The sequence below is a fragment of the Protopterus annectens genome, chromosome 16.part0 (assembly GCF_019279795.1).
Source record: "Protopterus annectens isolate FY-2018-M chromosome 16.part0, PAN1.0, whole genome shotgun sequence".
NCBI lineage: Eukaryota > Metazoa > Chordata > Ceratodontiformes > Protopteridae > Protopterus > Protopterus annectens.
Window position 1 is genome coordinate 379,940,221 of NC_056750.1, and position 23,959 is coordinate 379,964,179.

Here is a 23,959-nt window from a genome sequence, read left to right on the forward strand (position 1 = left end):
AAGTAAATACACCAGAAAGCTCAAATACACCAAACAAGAAGGAAAGGTAGAGCCAAGAGAAGTCAGGGGGACGGAGGGAGGGTAACCAGGACTGCAACAGTGAATACACTCGAACATCTACATTTATGGTAAGTGTACACAACCGTACTATGTTCTTCATGTTTCACTATTGCAGTCATTACATTTGGGTAGATTCCCAAAGCTAAGGAAGGGAGGAGGAAGTTAGAGAGCATTATGACCAGCTATTAAGCCCTGCAATACTGCAGTGGCAAAGCCAGCTCTGGATTTAGAAAAAATAGGCATGTGTTAACGCTTGGTGAAGGTATGAACAGAGCTCCAGGTAGCAGCTTTTAGGATGCTCCTGGTAGGGACCCCTCTGAGAAAGGCTGTAGAGGTAGATGCAGCCCTGGTGGAATGTGATCTTATCCCCTGTGGGGTAGGTTTTCCATGGTGCTTATAGCAAAAATGAATGCAGTGGGCTATCCATTTAGAAATGGTTTGCTTTGAAATGGCCTTCCCCTCTGCCCCTGCAGCAAAGTCAACTAGCAGCTGTTCAGATTTTCTGAGAGGCTTAGTCCTGTCCAAATAAAATCTAAGTTGTCTGTCATGTCCAAAGAGTGCAGAGATCGTACTCCTTTGTTTTGTGGATTAGGAAAAAAGCTAGGTAAATGAATGGACTGATTTAGGGATACACTAGACACCACCTTGGACATAAAGAAAGGATTGGTCCTGAGGGAAACCCTGTCTGCATGGAAGATAATGAAGGGCTCCACTGCCATGAGGGCATGTAATTCAGACACTTCTTGCTGAAGTGATGGCTAGAAGGAAGGCTGTTTTCAAGAAAGGAATTTCAACTCGGCAGTTACAGCTGGTTCAAAAGGAGGGAGAGTGAGCTTTTCCAATACAAAGTTAAGGTCCCAGGCTGGAGTAGGGGCTCGCCTGGGGGGGGGGGGGTCTTAAAATTTTAGCCCCTCTGAGGAATTGTTTTAACAGGGGGTGAGAGAAGAGGGGTGGTTCAGTATTATAATGTGCTGAAATTGCAGAGGCATGAGTTTTGATTGACAAGAAGGATAGGCCCTTGTAGAGCATTTCTGTTAAGTACTGAAGAATATGAGGTAAACTGGGTACCGTAGTGACCATACCCTGGGTCTGGCTCCAGGAACAGTATCTTTTCCACTTTTCAGCATAGGATTTTCTAGTACTAGTTCTCCTTGCTTCCAGAATGACCTCTAGCACCTGCTTACTGAGGGATGCTATGCAAGGTTCAGGGTTTGAGGCTGAGGGTGCAGAATCTGGCCCGCCTGCTGGGACAGCAGGGAATGTGTCTGAGGTAGGTGCCATGGATCCAGCAGTATCATGCTGCGCAAGAGGGGGTACCAGTGCTGGCGAGGCCAGTCTGGTGCAATAAGAATTGTCCTTGGTCTATCCTGTTTGATCTTTAGCAGAACCTTTGAGAGGAGAGGCAGAGGAGGAAAGGCATAAACTGAGAGGCTTTCCCAGGTGAAGGACAGGGCATCTACTTTCCAAGCCTGACTCTGGGGAGTCCTTGTGCAGAATTTGTCCAACTAGTAGTTCTGGGGGGAAGCAAACAGGTCTATCTCTGGAGTCTCCCACTTGTTCCTCAAGAGGTTGAATATTTTTGGTTTCAGTTTCCATTCGTGTGGGTCCATGAGATTTCTGCTTAGGTCATCTGCCAGTGAATTTAGCTTGCCTGGCAGGAATTGAGCTTGTAGGTGCACTTGGTAGCTCAAGGCTGTGTTCCATAGAGCCATGGCTAGTCTGCAGAGGGTACGAGTGGGTTCCCCCCTGCTTGTTTATGTACCACATAACTGTGGTGTTGTCTGTCTTTACCAATAATTGTCCCGGAAGGATGTGGTCCTTGAAGGCTGTCAAGGAATTCTGTACAACTAGCATTACTTTGTGGTTGATATGCAGGTGCATCTGACTCGGGTTCAACTTGCCCTGAATGCACTGCCCTGCCATGTGAGCCCCCAATGCATAGTCTGATGCGTCTGTAGTCAGGGTTTGGGCGGCAAGGGGTAGATTGAAAGGGAGCCCCTTGATGAGGTGGCAGGCCTCTACCTGCCAAAGGAACTCCGTCTTTATACAAGGAATGATAGGAATCATGGATTCTAGGTCCTGAGAATGTTGACACCATAGGCTTTTTAGATACCATTATAGTTTCCTCATATGCAGTCTTGCATATGGAATTAGTAGAATGCAAGAGGCCATGAAACCCAGGGCTTGCAAATTTTCCTTGCAGATAGCTGGGTCTTTGTGGCCAGTAGTTTGAAGTAGGCTGTCAAATAAACTTGTTTCTCTGGCGTGAGGTAAGCCATCTGGGAAGTTGTGTTCAAGCCTGCTCCCAGGAATACAATCTGTTGGCAGGGTACCAGATGAGATTTCTTTTCATTTATGGTGTACCCCAGCGAGGTTAGAAGTTTCTTTACAAATGCCAGATGTTTTAATAGCATGTCCTGGCTTTCTGCCTGAATTAGACAATCGTCCAGGTATGGGTATATTTGAATTTTGCTCTGCCTGCAAAATGCAATGGCTGTAGCTAGACACTTTGAGAACACCCTGGGCGCAGTAGATAAGCCAAAGGGAAGTGCAGAGAACTGATAGTGCACGGAGCCTGCTCTGAAGCATAGGTATTTCCTGCAGGATTCCCTTATTGGAATGTGCAGGTAAGCTTCCTTTAAGTCTAAGGTTCCCAACCAGTCATCTTTGCCTAGCATAGGAAGCAGCTGTTGAAGTGTTAGCATTTTGAATTTGGGATTACCAAAAAGGTGTTTAGACTAGAGAGGTCCAGGACAGGACACCAGGAGCTGTCTTTTCTGGGCACCAGGAAAAGTCTTGAATAAAAACATAAGATCGGCTCCAAACCCAACCAGCAAGAATGAAGGCAAGACAGACAACTTAACATCATGGCTTCCAGTAATTTAGAGGAAAAATAAATCAAATGCATTCAGAGATACTGAAGGAATATATCAACTCAAATATCAAAAGGCTGGGAAAAAACAGAAGAAGCTCTAAATCTGGCCATGAGAAAGCAGCCAAGACCTATATTAGTTTTGATGCAAACTTACCAGCATAAATTATTGATCTTGACAAAATTCTGGCATAAAGGAAAAGTATTATAAGTGGGACATTAACAATGTGTTTGTGGAAAATTAAAATGAAGTAGAAGAGAAGTACATTTATCCCAGCAATCAGGTAATGTTGACAGACAGATCTAAGATTCTAGCTGCTGTATCCAGCTGTCTTCAGAAGATTTTTTCCTGGAGGAACAAAAGCATTTTTGATACTGAGCAGGCTAAGGAGGAAATAAGTTTGTTCAACAAAGACTGAGCCAGCCATCAGAAGCAGATTATGCTTCTCATTCTTCTGGCAACAAAACCAATATAGAGACTTTGTCACTTGAAACATTTTCAATTGTTCCAAAGGAAAATGCTTGAGAGACAGAAAAATGCACAGGAGCTAACTAGAAACAATCAGGAATATTTTGAACTTGATCCAGATCTTGGTGCTGGGTGACAGACATGATCAAGAAGAACAGGAGCAACAGTGAAATTAGTAAACAGATTTGAGATGATAAAGCATCAGCAACACTGGAGACAGGAATAGGCACGTGAAATATACTTTGCAAGAAAAAGTCTCTGAAAAATACTAGAATTTTGTTGACTTTGTTAAACTTGTGAGTGAACTATAAAGCATGCATTCACTTTATGTCAATATCATTTAGAACACTCAATGAAATGAAGTGGTAACTGTAAGTAAAATATTTTGTTCTTGTTAGTATTTGCATACAAAAATTCATAATGCAAATTGCATGCAAAATTGTAAAGCAGTTTGGTATGATACACAGCGAGGGGTATTTTAAATGCGAGTTGGGGAGTCTTAGTTACAGCTGTAAATGTTTAAGTTAAGCAAGCAAGTACATTTTTAGTTGCAAGACATACTAGCTTTATAATGTACCAAGATAAGAAAGGCTGAGCAGCAAGTTAAAGTTAATATAATGTTGTGATCTTGGGCTGCTTGGGTGTGGGACTAGGGTAAGGGGCAAAAATGTACTGATAGATGTAGAATTATGATGGTAATGTCTCCTGTGTTTACACGGGTGGATGCCTTATATTATATTTATGTCCTTGATTTTAGCAATACACAAGGTTTTTAATCAAACAGGCTTGGAAAATAAGACAAAAATGAACAGCATGGAAAATGGTAGGCTTCTTATAGCTACAGTATTACTAGTTTGTATGTTTTCTTCAATTAGGACATATTCTCAGTAGGAGACAAGACGACTGCAGATGCAGGCAACTGGCTAGGGGAAGTTGTCCTGAATGAAATTTCAAAGATTCTTTCATGCATCTGCAAGCATATTAGTTGTTTTTCTTTCTCATTACTGATTTTATTTGAAGAGCAACTGTCTACAGGTGCAAACAATTTATCTTCACACTTCTGAATACTCTTTGCTGAGATAAATTAACTTTGAAAGTGGGAAGCATTTAATTGAAAAATAAATGTCTCAAACTCTTGCAAATGAATGAAAAGTAGTAGCCTCCCCATCAGTATTAGTACTTTAATGATTTAAAAGAAAAAGTTTAATTAAAGATAACTGCATTTTTTCTCAGGCCTAAAAGATAATGTTTCAGCATGCAAGATGTTTTTCCACATCTGGGAAGGGAACAGGGATAACAAAAGAACAGACAGAAATCAATGTAAATGGGAACACAGGCAGGAAAATGCACTTTACCATGGGCTACCTTAACTTTAGATTAGGTAGCGCTTGTGGATGCAACCCTCAATTAGGGACAACTACTCCTCATTGGAGGGGTACACTTTGTTGAAAATATACAATAGTTTTATATTTGTTCTAAGTTAAAAGGGGATGGGGGATAAAAAATAAAAATGTTTTTAGTTTTTTTGTTTGAGTGTTTTCTTTGAAGCAAAAAGTCTTTAGAATGTGACAGATTCATATGGAGATGAGAAGCAGCTGCTTAAAAGTTCAGCCTGACAATCATTAGTGTAAGCATGCAAGCCAAACTTTGAAAATATATATTCAGAACTTTCATCCACAATAGGTGGGAATAACAGCTTTCTACCACAATAAGCTACTCTGTCCATATTAGTGTGGTATGTAAATGGCTGTATAAGTAGAAACAAAAAGCAGAGTAGTGAATTGCATAAAGAAATGTAGGGTACAAACAGAAACAGTGTACAAATAGTAATGTTGCAGGATACACATTTGGATAAAACACACCATGTGAATTTGACTAAAAAAAGGATTACAGCATGGACATTCAGCAGAATACAGGGGACAAAGGGAAAGGGGAGCAACAGTACTGGTTGCTACAGGGGCTCTAATAATGACCGAAGTGGGAAAACAAGACAATAATGCTAGAATTTGTGGTAGTGAGGTGCTACAGGCAAAGGAGGAGGATTTCACTGCCATGTAGTTGTGTTCTAATGAAAACTGCTATTATGGAGCTTAGGAACATTTTGAGAGAAATAATTAGCCTTCAGCAGGGAATATTTATGGGTGGTGACTGGAACTTGCGTTGCAATGGCGATGGTTGATCAGGGGGACATGGAAGGGCAAATATAACAAAAGAGGGTGGACTTCTGAAGAAATAAATAAGGACATTTGGTATGAAAGATGTGAAATCAGTAAGAGAAAATCAGACAGAATTTACATATTACTCTGCAACGTACAATTACTAGGCTAGACTCAATAAAATTTATATTTCACATCAGAATGTGTACTTGCTTGAAAGCTTTGGCACACATACAATAATTATTTGTAATCATGCACAAATAAAATTTAAAATAAAGTTGCAGGGTAATGACGTAAAATAGAATACTGGCAATTCCCTACTTAACTCTTAAAAAAGAAAGGTATTTAAGAAATGGGTAGTGGAACTTATCTGACCATTACTAGGGAAGATAGAAATTTCTTCAGAAGGGATAGCTCATGAGTGGGAAAATGAAAATGGAGTTTAAAAATAAGGTAGAAATGAAACAGATATGGGGGGGGGGGTCAACAGAAATTATTTGGAGGAGCTGACAAAGGAGAAAGTACTGCAGAATAAGGGAAATCTGACAGAACAAGAAGAGCAGCATCTGCACAGTGATAATGGGAAAATAAGGGACTATTTGACAATATACATGAGAATTATGTGGCAGAATTAAAGATGTTAAGATTTGCACTGGGTGTGACGAGGGTGGACAGGATTAGGAATAAGTATATTAGAGGGTCAGCCCAGGTTGGAAGGTTTGCAGACAGAGAGGCACGATTACGTTGGTTTGGACATGTGCTGAGGAGGGATGCTGAGTATATTGGAAAAAGATGCTAAGGATGAAACTACCAGGTAACAGGAAAAGAGGAAGGCCTAAGATAAGGTTTATGGATGTGGTGAGAGAGGACATGCAGGCGGTTGGTGTGACAGAGCAAGATGCAGAGGATAGGAAGAAATGGAAACAGGTGATCTGCTGTGGCGACCCCTAACGGGAACAGCCGAAAGAAGATGATTACATGAGAATAGAAATGTTGCTCTTAAGCAACTATTTTTAAATAACTCCAGAGCTCACAACTTTTATCAAAATTATTTAGGTAACAGAAAGTAGAAAGGGTTCTCATCAAACATGAAAAGCCTATGATTTGAAAAATTAACAAGAGATCCTACACGGCTGTTAGAGATATTTCAGAAATTTTATGAAAATCTGTATAAAGTACATGAGTGTGGAAACCAAGAAGATTACCAAATGGAGATATCTATGGAAAACTTAATTATAACAAGTTTACAGAAAGATGAGTCTCAACAATTAATAGCTAAATGAGATAAAAACAGTGATGTATGCTCAATTAAAAGGGAGCTCTGTAGGAACAAACTGTATTCCTGTAGAGGTTTGCCATGAAAGCACACTCAGCAAGTTAAGCCTACTATCTCACATAGCTCAAGAAGACCTGAAGTTACGGGTGCTCAGCTGGAAGGCAGGCATCTACCAGACAGAAATTCTACTTATAGGTGAGCCTACTATAAGGCATGCATGCATGCAGATGTACCACTTACCAGTACTGAGTAAGGAAAGAGTGATGGTTAGATGCTTGTCTGGTGCCAGGATCTGTAAGATCACACATGTAATCAAGTCCCTGAACAAGTACTGGTATAACATTGTCACAATACATGTGGGTGTAAATGAATTTAGATGTACATCACTAGACTATATGAAAAGAGACATGATGGATCTCTCAAATTATATGTCCCAAGTAAGTTACAGCCTAGGATTTTATCCTCTCCAGGGATGACGCTACAATATGAGCAAAAAAAATATATACTTCAATATTTAGACAAGTTTTTGGAGTTATACAAAGGGGTCCAATATTTGTCAGCCTTGGGGGATATGATTGAAAGATAATGCGACTTTACTAGGGATGGCACGAATCTGTCCAATCTAGGGTTTCATATACTGGTAAAGATATTGTTCACATCTGTACTGCCTTTGTTATGCAATGGCAACCTGATAAATGTACCAATATAATGAAGCAAGCATAGGAAAACATGAAGGTGTTACTCATCAATGCTAAGGGCCTAAACAAGAAACTCCACTCCCTACAAGCCCTCCTCACCATAGATGATGAAGATGTCTGTGTATTGACTCAGACATAGTTTAAAATGGTAGCGAGCACTCTGGCCTTGCAGGGATATGATACCCTTCACATGTTTAGACCAGCTTCTGCACAGGAGAGATAATATTGGTGGTGTCTCAATCTTCATCCAGAAGCAATTCACATTAAGGTTGGTGAAGAAGCATGATGCACTAGACTAGAGCTTCTTCATGTCCAAATAACCATCAAGAAGGTCCTGTACCATGTATTAACAGGCTACAGAACTCTCTGCATAATTTACTGGTTGATAAATTCAGTTTAAAGTTTACCCTCTCTCCCCTCTGTCTATCCTACAAGATATACCTGAAACAGATAAAAAATATGGTGGAATGGATGTCCAAGTAGTATTTAATGTGGTAGCAGCAAAGCAAGTAAACACAAAACCAAATAGACTCTGTTCACTGGTTAACCCATGTTTCATCCTTACATTACGGACTTCTTCAGAACAATGAACAAAACCAACCTTTACATTTATATATACATCCCTAATTGCTTCAATTATTTAATTAATTCATTAAAACCTGTTACATTTATATTAAAACATACATTTATAAATTAATAACACTGGTTAAAAACCTCTAAAAGGAGCCACAAAGTAATATCACAATGTGATGCAGTACATTGAATTGTTATCCAAATATTCTTTATAAACCATGTAATGTTTGAACAAACTATTATTACTAAATTCATTTTTGAATTTAATTGTTGAAAATTAATTAAAGAAATCATATAATATGATGTTAAAAACCCTAAACATTTCTATAATATGCATAAAATATATAAAATACTTTTAGTACGTTACCTCTACATAATAAATAAACAATATAAACTGAATTATCCTAAAATATGTTTTAACTTTAGAATGGGTGCTACACTGATGCTTGCATTGATGCCTGGGTAGTTATGGGAATCTAACCGTAACTGCCATCTTAACTCACTTATATCAAGGTGAATGTCTAAAATTGTCCCTTGTACATCTTTTTTAATATACTGTATCACGCAAAACTTAAAGTCCTGATCAGAGTTTGCCATTAAATGTCTAGCTAAAGCATTGGTAACCTTACTATGTTTTATATCCAATATATGCTCCTTTATTCTTTCTCTGAAATGTCTAGCTGTTTTGCCCACGTAAAAAAACGGGGCATTTTTGACATTGTGCAATATATACTACATTCTGTGTGTAACAGTCATAGTGTCCTACAATGGGAATATTATTGTGGTTAACCCTAATATATTCCCCTGTTGTCATAATGTATTTACATGTGGAACATCTGCCACATTTATAGTTTCCACACTTCCTTCCCATTTTTGTTGTATTTAAACAGACATCCTTCTGCAAAAGTTCTTTAAAGGATTGGTCTTTCCGAAATACAAACTTAGGGACTCCCCCTATTTTTGTTGTTACTTGCTTGTCTAATTGTAGGAAGCCCCAATTTTTCTTGACCATCTCTATGTACCATTCCACATCCTGGATATAAGTGGTTATATAAATTAAATTCATGTTTTTATTCATTCTACTAACATCATGATTTTTTCTCGAAATATTACTTACATCAGTACTTACATTCATCTTTATTATGGCTTGATAAAAACCTGTTTGTCTTTTGTGCACCACTTCTTTCTTTACATTGTTACATAAATCCTCAGGATAACCCCATCTTTTGAACATGGTTATCATAAAATCCAATTCCTGTACGAATGCTTCATTGTCACTCACCATTCTTGCTGCTAATAACCAGTGTTATTAATTTATAAATGTATGTTTTAATAGAAAAGTAACAGGTTTTAATGAATTAATTAAATAATTGAATCAATTAGGGATGTATATATAAATGGAAAGGTTGGTTTTGTTCATTGCTCTGGAGAAGTCCGTAATGTAAGGACGAAACCTGGGTTAACCAGTGAACAGAGTCTATTTGGTATTGTTTTTACTTGCTTTGCTGTTACGACATTAAATACTACTTGGACATCCATTCCACCGTATTTTTTATCTGGTTTGTGGAAACAGTTTACAGTATATACCTGAAACAGATTTGCCTCCAGCTATCACACAAGATCAAATCCTGAAAGCACTATCAAAACTTAAAACTCCTGCACTGACGGATCCTGACAACATCCCTGGATGCATCTTAGCCCTCCCCCCCCCCCAAAAAACAAAATACTGGTCAACGTCAGCCTCCACCCAGGTTTTCTAAATAAAAAAAAAAAAAAAAAAAATGAAATGCAGAACAGCTACAGTCATTACCCTGCATAAGGGAGAACTCTCCACAGACCCATACAATTACAGATTCATAAGTCTGATGGGCCTCATATGCAAAGTCATAGGAATCCTCGAATGCCTGCAACAGGAGCACTTTTCAGCAGCAACAAGTCTCTGAGGGCTTTGACACCCAAACCTTTCTTTTTTTTTTTTTTTAACCACAGCTCGAGCAAAGGAATAGTATGTGAATAGGTGTCCTTGAAGTTTTGAAAGCTGGCCAGGTGTAACATCATTAGTAGGACATAACCTATATAGCTAATGCTACTGCAGCAGTGATCAAATAATGAACATCTATTATTAGGAAAATAACAAATTAAAATAACAAATTAAAATAAGAAAAGACACAAACAATGGACTTGCATCATAAATAAAACAACATTTAAGGATCTGGCTGCATAACTAAACCCAGCTTCTGAACTTAGTGGAGCTAATCTACAATCGCCACCCTTTTCTGAACAACTTTCGTACGTCATGAATTTAAGACTTACTTGTGTTTATTGCATTTCTGGAGTGCTCTTTGTAGTAATTCCACTTTTTTCTCTAGGTCACATCTTTCAAGTAGAAGATCCCGAATGTCTTTATGTAGTCTTTGCCTTTCTTCAAGTTTTAGGGAAGATATTCTTACTCTTTTGTTTTCTCTTTGAGATTTAAGATGGGCTACAATATCTTCAAGCCTAAAAAGTTCATTCTCCTAATAAATCATAAACAAGAAAAGATAAGACATTCATTCTATTCAGAAATCTCACTACTAAACAATGCCTTAATAACTGATGGCATGGGACTATGAACACAAAACGGCAATGTGGTACATATGTGCAGAAGCATTATATAATTTCAATATGGTTCTTTTTCAGCTTTTTTTTTTTTTGCAAGCAAAACAGCTAAAGAATTTGCCCTCTTTTTGTTTCTGAACACAGTTAAACACTTACTCCACCTGCAAAGAACTTAGCTCCTTTTGTTTCCCATATTTTTCTTCATCTTCACTTCATAATATACATGTCTAGCCCTTACATCTGTAGCTTCTATTACATAAATCTTACTTTCCAATAAGTGCAGTACACACAATTGTCTGTCGAAAAATGCTTAACAATTTCCCAATATTCTATAATGTCATAGCTATCCTTTATAATCTTATAAAGCAACTGCTTTTTAAATCACTTTTCATGTCTCACATAACTTTGCTTCCATTCTTTTGTCTTGTATAAATAACTTCGCTTCCATCCTTTCTCTCATAGCTTACCAATTCATCCCAAGCTCATCAATCATTAAGGTAACCATTCATAACTATTCTCACACATTTTACATTTTGTGGCACTAATATGTCACCCATTTGGGATTGCCATGATCATGTGGACAGGCTTTTTGAACTTTGTTTTTTTGCAAAAATAAAGTAAAAATATGAGTTGCAGAAAAGGCTGGCCTAATCTTAAAGTTTACTATTAAAAAATGTAAAAGGTATACAAACTATGTAACTGATTTTTCCAGTATGTTTTCTGGAAGATAAAATATGCAAGTTGCATAACAACTATGCAGTTGTCTTATTAAAATATAAAATAGTCTTGAACTGATTTAAAGAGAAACATACTACAGATCTCCATTTTTCCCTTAAACATGTAAGATCCTTTCAAAGACTATTGCTATAAGAAGAATGCTCTTCCTGCAGAACAGTGTGAATATGCAAACAGGAAGTGCATATTTTGAATCAAAACCAAACAGGGAATTTAGAACCCAGGACTCCTTTAACCTCTGAATGTAACTGTTGAGCTTACTTCTGAATTGTGTGGTACACGTTCAAAATTGAAAACTCACTGTCTGGAATTCATTGCTTGCTAGGCTCCAAAACAACTAAATGTTCTTGAAAGTCAGAGGGTGATCATGTTTTAGTAAGACCAAACAGCTGATGTTTTATTTGTCATCTGTTTCTTTAAACTCTGTTTTTCATTGTGTGAGTATATAGTTCCTTGCATAATTAGCTTTCAAGGTTGACTGTTAAGTTTTCTTTACTTCAAGTACAGAACTGCATTATGCAACTTGAAAAACATCCTTACTGGTTGCTTATTTATTAATATACAATGGTAATCACTAAACTTGATGAATTCAAAACAACTGGCATCTGCTCTGTGATCAGTGACTATTATAGTCATAGTTATAGTTGGCTTATTTTAAAAGAAAAGAACAATTATATTCCCAGCGTGCTAGATTGATCTAACTAGTGGCAGCATGTTCTAACTAGTGCCAGCATATTACAGTAAATGCAGGAAAAGGGGAACTGTCAATAAAAAGGTATTAGTTCCTTCCAGGAAACATTTTTTAGAAAAAAGCAAATAGCTGATTAGTATTATGAACTGCTTTAGTTCTTTGCTTAATATCTCTGATGATCTGTATGGGCTTCTAACAAGTGCAAATATGTTTTCCATAATTTTTACAGTTTGCATAAAAGACTGGCAGTTATACACACTGCTAACACTACTTCTGGCATAAAGGTAAGGTTAGTCTTTAATGACATTATTTCATTATGAACAATCTAGTAATGATATTTAGACATGAAGGCATGTAACTCTCAAATCCCACTGCTAGATGTAATGATCAAAAGAAAAAAATGTTTTCCAAGACAGATATTTCAGTTCTGCATCGTCAGCACATTCAGAGGTAAGTAAATTTGGTTTCTGTAAAATCTAAGTAACATGTGGTAGGAATATGTCTCCGGTGGTCACAGATGTAAAGCTCCTTAAGGAAGGTTTTAATACCTGAATTTGCTGCAACCTGAAAGAATGTTGGCAAACAAGTATGCGCTGCAGATATGTGACCTTTTACTGAAGTGTATGCTAGACTGGAATCAAATACAAAATAAATAAATAAACACACAAACAAATAAAAAGCAGTTACAGATATATGAACTTTATTTGAAGACTAGGTTAAGCTGAAATAAAATAACACTGCAATCTTAGGATGGAGCAATTAAAGGGACCTGGCATTGAGAAACAGTCTACATAAATCCCTTCCACATTTGGTTAAAACAATTCCTACATTAGGTAACTTCTTCTGCTTTTGAATGTGCAAGCATTGATAAAGATATGAACTACTGCAGAGTCTTGTAATTCTGTCATCCTAGTTAACAGGTTCAGATTTTTTGAGGATGTGATGCAAGACCTTTGTTAACTGAAACCTAAGGCAATAAGGCATTAGACTTGGGTAGTTTGGTTCACAGGTGTAGTAAGAATCTTTGTGTTCAACATCTTTGTATCATGTATAGTAAGGGTTAAAATGTGGAATTGCATTGCAAGCAAAGAAGCAAGTTAAAATAAGTTGTTTTTCTTGTAAAGAATTTGCTGACCAAAGAGGAATGCACAGATGTTACCTTGGTCCAGGCACAAGCTTATCTTGTGTCTGACCTCTGACCATCTAAGGCTCCAGTATGTGAATTTATAGCCTTGACTGAAATTCCTTGTCTAGTAACCAGCTGCTGTGTACGTGAAGAAGAGGGTATAAAAACCCATGTAAAGTGTACAGAAATTAGACTGCTGACATACCATGTACTTTGTAGCATGTCTCCATGCATGTAAAATAAACCTTTTTGCTTCTTTTTATCTGCGTGATTCTTCAAGTATATGTTAAGAGTATTAAAATCTTTTGACATTTCTCCCCCCAAGACCGTGGGGCCACCTCTTCACGGTACGAATCGCATAAGAGGGACTGAAAAACCTGTACAGGAAAGGGAGAACGAATCTCGGGCTCCCTTGAACGGAAAGACCTCCGACAAAGAAGTCGTAAGTAGAGGCCAGTCACTCTTAGATTCGATCCGTGGGACGGTGACGAACGGGGCGAAAGAACCACAGAAAGGTAAGCGTAACATTTTTTTTTCCTTCTTTTTGTATTGTTCTCTTTTTAAAAAGAACAAAGGGACTAGTCATAAAGGAATTTCTTTTGTTTAAATTTTACAAAAGACCGGTAGAGATCTCAGGAAAAGGAAACAGTTTTTCTTTTAAATAAGAAAAATGGGAAACAGTTTTTCTTTTAAATAAGAAAAATGGGAATAGGAAGCAGTTGTTGTGCTAGTAAGGGCTGCTTAAATAAAAGGACTGAAGATGAGGAATATATGTTTAAATTACATCCAAAAAGAAAAAAAAAAACTTAAAATACATAAAAAATGAAAGACAAATTATGGATTTCGTGGTAACTTAAATAGATCAGAATGTCAAAATTTGGTGAGAAATCTGCGTAGGGACGCAGGAGGCAAAGTTAAAAATCAAGTAAAGGTGGGATTCCCTCAAGCACAGAAATGGTTAAAAGAAGCTAATAAGAGCCATAGGGAACACTTTTCGAATAAGGAAAGTGGTGGCTCGAGTGCAAAAGGTGCATTTTTTGTCCATAAAAAAGATGACGAGACATCTGTTGTCTGTCGTAAACCGACAGCCCCACCCTTGTATCCAGAAGTCCCTAAAAAAATGTGGGACCTGATCCCAAGTATGAGGAACAATTTTTTAAACACAAGGTGACCAGGATCCTATTACAAAATCTTTATTGGGACAGGGCAGGGAACTCCGCAGTTACTTGTAGTCTCACAAGAGACATGCAACAGCTTTTTCAAAATGCCTTAATCCCACATGTATCTGTGACTAGGAAAGAACAAACGGCATGGTATATAGTTGGGAAAAATGTTACCGATTGGTCAAAAATGACACCGGAACAGCTGGCATGTAAAGGGGTTCAGGTACAAAGACTAAATTGGGTCACCCAGGCTAGACCAACAGTGCACCTCCGTGAAGACAGGCTAACACCACCTGGGGGAGGGCCATTCTGACTATGCTTTCTGACCCCACAAAAAGAATTAAAACTACAGTCAGTACCAAAATCCTTATGGTCCCTAGGACAACACGACATTGGGCTAATAAAAACAGCAGGACAGGTTAAAATAACTCCAAAATCCGATTTTAGACCTCATAAGCGTCAGTATCCATTAAGTAAAAAGGCAGAAGAAGGCATTTTTCCAGTGATCACGGCTCTACTGAGAGCTGGAGTTTTAATTCCATGCACAGATTCACCGTGTAACACACCCTTGTTCCCAGTAAGGAAACCGGACGGGACATAGAGAATGGTACAGGATCTGCAGGCTGTAAATGCTGCTGTAGTGCCACGGGCTCCTATGGTCCCAGATCCATCTGTTTTGTTAAATGATATCCTTCCCACGGATAAGTATTTTTCTGTTATTGACATTAGTAATGTATTCTTTTCTATTCCCCTACAGGAAGATAGTAGGTTTTGGTTCGCTTTTAAGTTTATGAGTAAGCGGTACACATACACACGACTGCCACAGGGATATTGTGAAAGCCCTACAATCTTTTTGCAAGAAATGTCGACAAACCTGGCACAGTTTCAACCAGAGCATGGCTGTCATCTACTATTGTACGTGGACGACATCTTACTGGCTGCACTCACGGAGGCTGTCTGTGAGTCCGAAACTATTCGGTTATTGCATTTTTTGGCGAAAAAGGGACATAAGGTAAATAAATCTAAATTACAATTTTGTAAAAGTGAAGTACGGTATCTAGGCTATACCATTTCAATTGCTGGTAGACAACTAGATAACTGTAGAAAAGAAGCTATTTTACAGGCACCAAAGCCCAGCACAAAAAAAGAAATGATGTCATTTTTAGGAATAACAAATTTTTGTCGTAGTTGGATTCCCAACTATGCAGAGGAAGTAAGTCCACTTTCGGAACTTATTTTCGCACTTCCCATGGCAGCACATGACTCGCTGCAATGGACGGATAAGGCAATACAGGCATTTACTAGGGTAAAACAATTGATAGCAGGATCTGCAACACTTAGCTTCCCTGACTATACAAAACCCTTTGTTCAGACAGTAGATTGTAAGCAGGGCTTTATGACATTGGTTCTGTTGCAAACTTATGGGGATAAGTTGAGACCATTAGCTTTTTATTCCAGTAAACTGGACAGAGTGGCACGATCTTTGCCACACTGTGTACAAGCGGTAGTCGCAGCCGCACAGGCTATGCAAGCGTCTGCAACCCTAGTTTTTGTTTCATGATCTTACCTTACGAGTACCGCACTCTGTCACGGTAATACTACTAAAGGATAAAGTTACCTTTCTCTCTCCTAGCAGACACTTATCCTGCATGACAACGCTACTATCACAACCACACATGACCATTGAGCGATGCACCACTCTTAATCCAGCCACGCTGTTACCTACAGCTGACGATGGTGCCCCTCACGTGTGTTTAGATTTAATACACTCTAATGTCTTACCAAGACCAGACCTTAAGGACCAACCTTTGGCAAATTCAGATTGGACCCTGTTTGTAGATGGATCAGCATGTAAAAATGAGGCAGGCATTACACAACTGGGTTATGCAACTGAGACTACGGTACTAGAGGCAAGACCCCTCCCCAGGAACCTGTCCGCACAAGTGGCCAAATTGATTGCTTTGTCCAGAGCATGCACCATCTCCAAGGATAAGGCAGTTACTATCTACACAGATAGTCAGTATGCTTTTTCCACGGTCCATGTCTTTGCACAGCAATGGAAAAATAGGGGAATGGTTACGGCCTCAGGAAAGGAAATAACCCACAAGGATTTAATCCTTAGCCTCTTACAAGCTGTCCAACTGCCACGGGGATTGGCCATCTGTAAGTGCGCAGCACACACAAATGCCAAAGATCCAGTATCACTTGGAAATGCACTGGCTGACAAAACTGCAAAAAGGGTAGCCTTAACCTCTACTTTTGCACTCGAGACCACACAAAAGGAACTTTACCCTACAGATAAATTTGATTTACAAACTTTACAGGTAATGCAGGAACTTAGTACAGTTCAGGAAAAACAGCGATGGATTAAATATGGGGCTATTCAAAAGCAGGGAGTTTTTGTAGGTCCAAATGATAAGTATGTCTTGCCAACAAACCTTTTTAGGTATGCCTCATTAGTGACGCATGGCCCATCTCACCTGGGCCCTGCTGCTATGGTTCAAATAATCCAGCACATTTTCTGGACCAAGGGCTTTATAGCGTACGCTAAACAATTTTGTTTATCGTGCCTGCTTTGTGCACGATACCATGGTGGTGGGGTGCGGATCACCCCAGCAGCTTTCCCGCTGCCTTCGTATCCATTTCACACAATCTGCATGGATTTTATTGAACTAACTCCTGTTCAACAGAAGCGATTTGTGTTAGTCATTACTGACGCTTTTACAAAATGGGTTGAAGCTTTTCCGGTAGCACACCCAGATACACTGTCGGTAGCCAAGGCCCTTACAAATAACATTATCCCTCATTTTGGGCTACCTACACACATCTATTCTGATAATAGCACACATTTCGTAAACCAAGTTATTCAAAAGCTGGCCGCCGTTTTTCAGATAGAGTTAAAATATCATTGTGCCTACCACCCACAGTCAGCAGGGTTGGTTGAACGCCATAATGGCATTCTCAAAAGCAAGTTACGTAAACTCATGGCCGAGACACATCAGTCTTGGATAAACTGCTTACCTCTGGCACTCCTGTCCATGCGTACCACTCCCACCTCAAAAGGGGTCACACCATTTGAACTATTATACGGGAGACCTTATTACGTCCCGCAGTGGCAAAATTTTTGCCTGCGGAACGTGAGGGGAGTGAAGAGGTAGCAGATTACATGAGGAAAATGCTGACCAGAACTAACACTTCTTTAATGAATGATTGTTTTTCAGATCAGAAGAACAACAGGATCCTGGAAGTGAAACCAGGGAATTGGGTCTGGATTAAAATTGTCAAAAGGAAAAACTGGGCCTCACCAAAGTGGGAAGGTCCATACCAGGTTTTGACTGCAACACCTACAGCAGTCCGAATAAAGGAAAGAACATCGTGGATCCATCTGACACATTGTAAACTGGTAAAACAGTTTGAACTGGACAAAAACTTGAGTTCCCCTGAGGAACACTGATTAGTAGTAATCTTGTTTTGTATGAATATCTGACTATTGTAGCAATGCAGAAAAATACTGGAAGGGAGCAGCCTTTCCCACAAAAGCATTCCAAAATAATTTTGTTGTTAATAAGTGGGATTGTTACTTTTCTGTTTTGGCCATTTTTATTTTCAAACAAGACTAGCCAAGTAAAGAGAGACGAGAATACGGCCTGGCATCCGCCTTTTAATACATACCAAGCTATTAAATATGCATATGCCCTGTCTTTTAATGTTTCAAATTGTTGGATATGTACGGCCATCCCTACTGTACATGGTGGTCTAATGTTAGGTACAGTCCCTTTGGGGGCAAATGATACATGGACTAATTTACTATTTGAAACTTCAAATGTAGCCTTAAAGGACAAAATAGCATTACCCCTCATGGGTCGCCAGAATGGAACTGTAAGGTTGGATGGAGTCAGTGTAATGTAACAATAATTCATAACTGTACAATAGATGGGCACTGTGCAACGAGTTTCAAGCCTATAAGAGTGCTTGTTAATAGTACAGGGCTTGTTAATGACACAAGTTTCTTTGAAAAAATGTTATCTGTGTATGACCTTTTGTTTAAAGGGCTGCAAGACAAAGGAAATCACTCTGTTCCAGTCAATATTACACTTAAAGTAAATAATTGTTATTTTATCTGTGGTAGGAAAGCATACAAATGGTTACCAAGGAATTGGCCAGGCAGTTGTTTTTTGGGTTATTTAGCACCAGCTATAAGATATACATTTTCTCTTCCCCAAGGTAAAATACGAAATGTACGTGCTGTTAATAAACCTGTTAATCCTGTAGGTAACGTTGATGCATCCTGGATCTATCACCACGATTTGGCCCATAGTAGCAGCAAGGGGCTATCACACATGGACTTGGGCGATGATGTTATTTCCTGGGCTGGTATTCTTCCAGCGTATGGGACAGTAAAATCCATTTGGGAGCTCAGAAAACTGTCAAAACTGTTAGAAACTCTGAGCAATGCAACTTTTTCTGCGCTAGAATTGGTGACGGATGAGTTAACTGCAATGAGGACTGTAGCATTGCAGAATCGTATGGCGCTCGATTTCACCCTAGCGGCGAAAGGAGGTACTTGCAAGTGTTGTCCGTTCATTACAGACAACGAATATGACATTAACAGCCTTCTGGAGATCCTACAATAAGTTTCTAAACTTACAAAACCAGGACAAAATCCATTAACTGACTTTTTCCAAAATTGGTTTGGAAATTGGGGAACAGTACTTATGAATGTCTTAATTGCTATATGTGTTGGTGCCATTATATTCCTACTGTTGGGTTGTTGCTGCATTCCTTGCATCCGAATGATAATATCAAGTGTACTGTCTGCCAATGCAACTAAAGCTTATTACTCTGAATATACAGAACATGAGTCATGCGAAAAACTGTATGAATAAAATGTATTACTGGTGATACAAAGTGTTGTAATGGGGGAAATGTAGTAAGAATCTTTGTGTTCAACATCTTTGTATCATGTATAGTAAGGGTTAAAATGTGGAATTGCATTGCAAGCAAAGAAGCAAGTTAAAATAAGTTGTTTTTCTTGTAAAGAATTTGCTGACCAAAGAGGAATGCACAGATGTTACCTTGGTCCAGGCACAAGCTTATCTTGTGTCTGACCTCTGACCATCTAAGGCTCCAGTATGTGAATTTATAGCCTTGACTGAAATTCCTTGTCTAGTAACCAGCTGCTGTGTACGTGAATAAGAGGGTATACAAACCCATGTAAAGTGTACAGAAATTAGACTGCTGACATACCATGTACTTTGTAGCATGTCTCCATGCATGTAAAATAAACCTTTTTGCTTCTTTTTATCTGCGTGATTCTTCCAGTATATGTTAAGAGTATTAAAATCTTTTGACAACAGGATATGCCAAAACCTTCAATAGTATTCCACATGTAGGCATAACTTTAGAAGGTAATTCAATTAAATGCAAACTCATTTATTATCCAATGGATAGCAAAAGAACCAGTCTATCAGTGATGCAGACATACACAGTGAACTAAAAGAGCAGTCACCAGCAGTGTCCCTCAAGGACTAGTCTTGGGACCATGTCTCTCTTTGGTATCTATGTCTCTGACATTAAATCAGACACCAAAGGCCTGTGACTAACAACATTCACCAATGATGGCAAACTCAGAGCTGTCATAAATACCCCAAATGATCTTCATATTCTCTATTACGGTCTAAATCATGGTAACAAGTGGTGCTTGGACCACATCCTCAAACTAAACACCACACAATACAGCATTGTGTCCTCTGGTAAACCTGAGTACTCCTATTCTTATCACATAGGTGACCTCACCTCTAAAAATTGACTCCATTATTAGACTTGGGCACCGTCATTTATAATGAACTATCCTTTGACCACCCTTCTGAGGGAATCATTTTATAAAGCTAGACTAAACACCATAGGTTCATAGGTAGGTACTAGGCTATCAGCCCAAGGGCCTATGTAAGCCTAGACAACAAGGTTCCCTGGCTTTTGCCACCCAAGAAGGTTATTTTCCTGTGCCCCTGTCAAGCAGAGCCACAGACGTGATCCCCAGGGTGAATTTCCTATTTCCCATCCATTCATCAAGATTTTTCTTGAAGAGTGCTAATGAGGAGCTCTCCTTGACATAGATATGTAACTTGTTCAAGAGTACGGGTCCCTGGAGTGCACAACTTGGTGGGATTGGGATTTCTTTAGGTGTAGCATGTCCAACAGTTCTGGGTTTGACATAGCTTTGTATGTTAGGCAGAGATCACCTCTGAGTATGCGATATGCCATGGAGTAAAGCTGGAGTTTTTTTGAGATGGTCAGCGTAGGGCATCTGTTTGAGTCCCATAATCCTTTCTGTGAGGTATTTTTGTGGCCTTTCCAGCTGTTGCAGATGTCGTGTGAGGTACATCCCAAAAGGTGCGTTGTACCCAATAATGGGTCTAATGAGAGCCGAGTAGAGGGGAACAAAGACCTCTTTTTTCCTAGATGAGAACCCTTTCGTGATGAGGTGTGCCATGTAGAAGGATTTCCTGACTTCTGTGGCGATGTGATTATCAAAGGAGAGACTACTGTCCACCTGAGTCCCAAGGTGTCTCATCACACCTTCGGCTTTAAGTGGACTGCCGTTTATGTGGTAGTTCATGGGGTACTGAGTTTTTACCAGTGAGGATGACCATGTACTTTTTGACACTGAGCTTGAGGCCGTGGCTCTGACACCAGGCAGCAGTCTCAGTGAGGCTCTTCTGCAAAATGTGCACGTCATTTGGGGACTCGACTATGGCACCTAATTTGCAGTCAACTGCGAACTTCGTCAGCCAGAGGCCCTCTGTGTTAGCCTGTACTTCAGAGAAGTAGATACCAAACAGGAGAGGTCCCAAGACTGAACCCTGTGGTACTCCACTTGTCACGGGTTTGAAGTCAGATTTAAAGTCTGCAACTTTGACAGTGTGGGTTGTCAGTGAGCCAGATGGCAACCCATCTTGTGACATATGGATTTATACCCAGTTTAGTGAGTTTATCTATGATTCCAGAATGGGGGATGGTATCAAAAGCCTTGGCGAGGTCAAGATAGGCTGTGTGAACTGTCTTACCCTCGTCTACGGATTTGGTGACTGTTTCAAAGAAGTTGATCAGGTTCAGGAGGCATGATCTGCCCTTCACAACCCTGAACTGGGTGGGGTCCAGAGATTGGAGGTTACCAATGTCTTTGTTTATGACTTCCATGATGATACGTTCCATGGCCTTACAAACCAGGCTCCTCAGGCTAATACAGTGATAGTTCCTGGGGTCCGTGGTGGCTCTCCCTTTGTGGAGTGCTATAACTGTTGCTGTGTGCCATTCAGTGGGTACAAAGCCTGATATGAGGCTGGGATTGAAAATGGTGTTTAGGTGGGGGGGGGGGGGCAGTTCATTCTGAAGTTTGTGTAGAATGCAGCCTGGGATGTTATCTGGTCCCATGGATGCTGTCTTCTTGGCTTTGGAGAGGGCAGTTTTTTACCTGCACAGTTGTGACTCCAGGGGCACTGCATTCTTACGGTATGGATATAGGCCCTTTTGGGGGAGAGGGGGGTAATGTTGGCACTGAACCTATCAGCCAGGATGTTGGTGATATCAGTTGGTTCTGTAATTTTTGTGCCATTGTGCTGCAACTCAGAGCATATCTGGGGGTTGCTGCTGAGATTCTTGACATAGCTATAGAATGCTTTGTGGTTGTGCTTAGAGTCAGTGACAATCTTGTTTTCATAGCTGGCTTTGGAGGATTTTATGAGGGATCTCAGCTTCTTACCGAGGCTGACTAGGGAGCTCCTCCACTCATGGGATTTTACGTTTTGCAACAGTTTCCTCCTTCTGCTGTAGAGTTTGTTTGTAGCAGGGGACCACCAGATTAGCTTCCTTTCTTTGGAGGATAGCACCTTGGTTCTGCCAGGGATAGCACAATCCATCCATTCGTGTAAGTGCATATAGAGTGCATTTGTATAAGATTCAGCAGTCGTAACTGTATTGTCCATCTGCATGGGTGTTGTGAAGTTTTCCACTTCTGTCTTAAGAAGCATGAAGTTGGCTTAGGAGAATTTTTTTTACAGTGGTTTCCTTAATGGGCGGTGGGGGCAGCATGTGGATATCTATGGTGATTAGCTTATGGTCGGATCTGACCAACGAGGAGATGACTTCAGGTGTGGAACACTGGTCACTCATGTTGGTAATGACTAGGCTAGAATATTATTGCCCCTGGTGGGGGTGTGGATAAGTTGATTCAGGGCACTGGAGTTTATGAATTCTAGAAAGCGTTGAGTAAAGGAGTTGGTACATGAGTAGTTTTCCCAGTTAATGTTGGGGTAGTTAAAATTGCCCATTATTAGGGTGTGTGGTTGAACCCTAATATTTTCCAGTATATCAAGAAAAGAGGAGTGGGAATCCTGGGGCATGGTGGGGGAATCTGTAGCAAGCTACAATATGGATTGCAGTTTTGCCCAGAGTTAGTTGCACTTGGATAATTTCAGATGCATTATGTTGGGCAACTAGCCTGGAGGTGTGGATATCCTTAATGAATATGGACACGCCTCCGCCTTGGTGTTCTGGTCCTGGTTAGATGGCCAAAAGGTATGGTATGAGTTATATCCTGGTAATACAGGGGTGCTCTCTGGAGTCTTGAACCAGGTTTCAGTCACTGCACATATATCAATGTTCTCCATTTTAAGGAGTGCCTCGAGTGAGTGCATTTTGAGGTTTAGACTTCTAGCGTTGAGTAGCATTACCCTCAGTTTTTTCTTGTATGTATCTGTTATGGTAGTGGGTTTGTCGCTTGAACCTTGCCTAAAAAAGGCACTATAGGGGCGGCAATAGCCTTAGCCAGTATCCGGAATCCCAGGGGTGACAGGTGCAGGCCATCTCTGGCAAAGCATCATGGCCTGTCGACCATGTCATCCCAGGAAGACCGATACTGTATCCCCTTGGAATGACACCAGAAGCTTAGACAATTGTTGAAGTCAATTATTTTGTCCTTGTAATATGGTATCATTCGGGGCAAAGGTAAGATGCTACTCACGGCTAGGGTCATACCTGCCTGAATTACAAGATTAGAGAGCTCCTCCATGTTTCTTTTCATGCAGTCCAGGGAGGCACATCTCAGATCGTTCACACCAACATGGACAATAACTGAGTCATTTTTGTACTTGTTTTGGAGTGACCTGAGTGCGTAGGTTATGTGGTGGATCCTGGCACCCAACAGGCAGCTAACAGTAACCTTCTCCTTGTCTATACTGGTGAGTAGAACATCAGTGTGCCTGACTATAGAGTCACCTATGACTAATGTGTTAGGCACTTTATTTTGCCTTATTGGCTGTGGGTGAGTGGCGGTCTGTGTCTTATGTGTCTTTTGGGCTGTGTTGAGCGGTGGAGGTTGCTTGCATTTCTGCTTTAGAGGTCTATGTACTTGGGTGGATTCTTATTGAGAGCCTCTGAGAATGTTTTTGTGTAGCTATGTGTGGCTTTTGGTGGTGTAGGTATAGTGGGACTATGTGGTGTGGTGCAAGTATTTACCTTCTCCTCTTGACTGAGAAGTTCAG

The 23,959-nt window shown here is 39.8% G+C and overlaps 1 protein-coding gene across 1 annotated transcript in view; it reads right to left on the reverse strand.

Annotated features, from left to right (window-relative positions):
• Window positions 1-23,959, reverse strand: part of CNTRL (centriolin) — a 4,034,091-nt gene that overhangs the window by 1,453,510 nt on the left and 2,556,622 nt on the right. Inside the window, 1 exon segment of the mRNA XM_044058259.1 lies at window positions 10,418-10,620. Coding sequence (XP_043914194.1) covers window positions 10,418-10,620 — 203 coding nt within the window.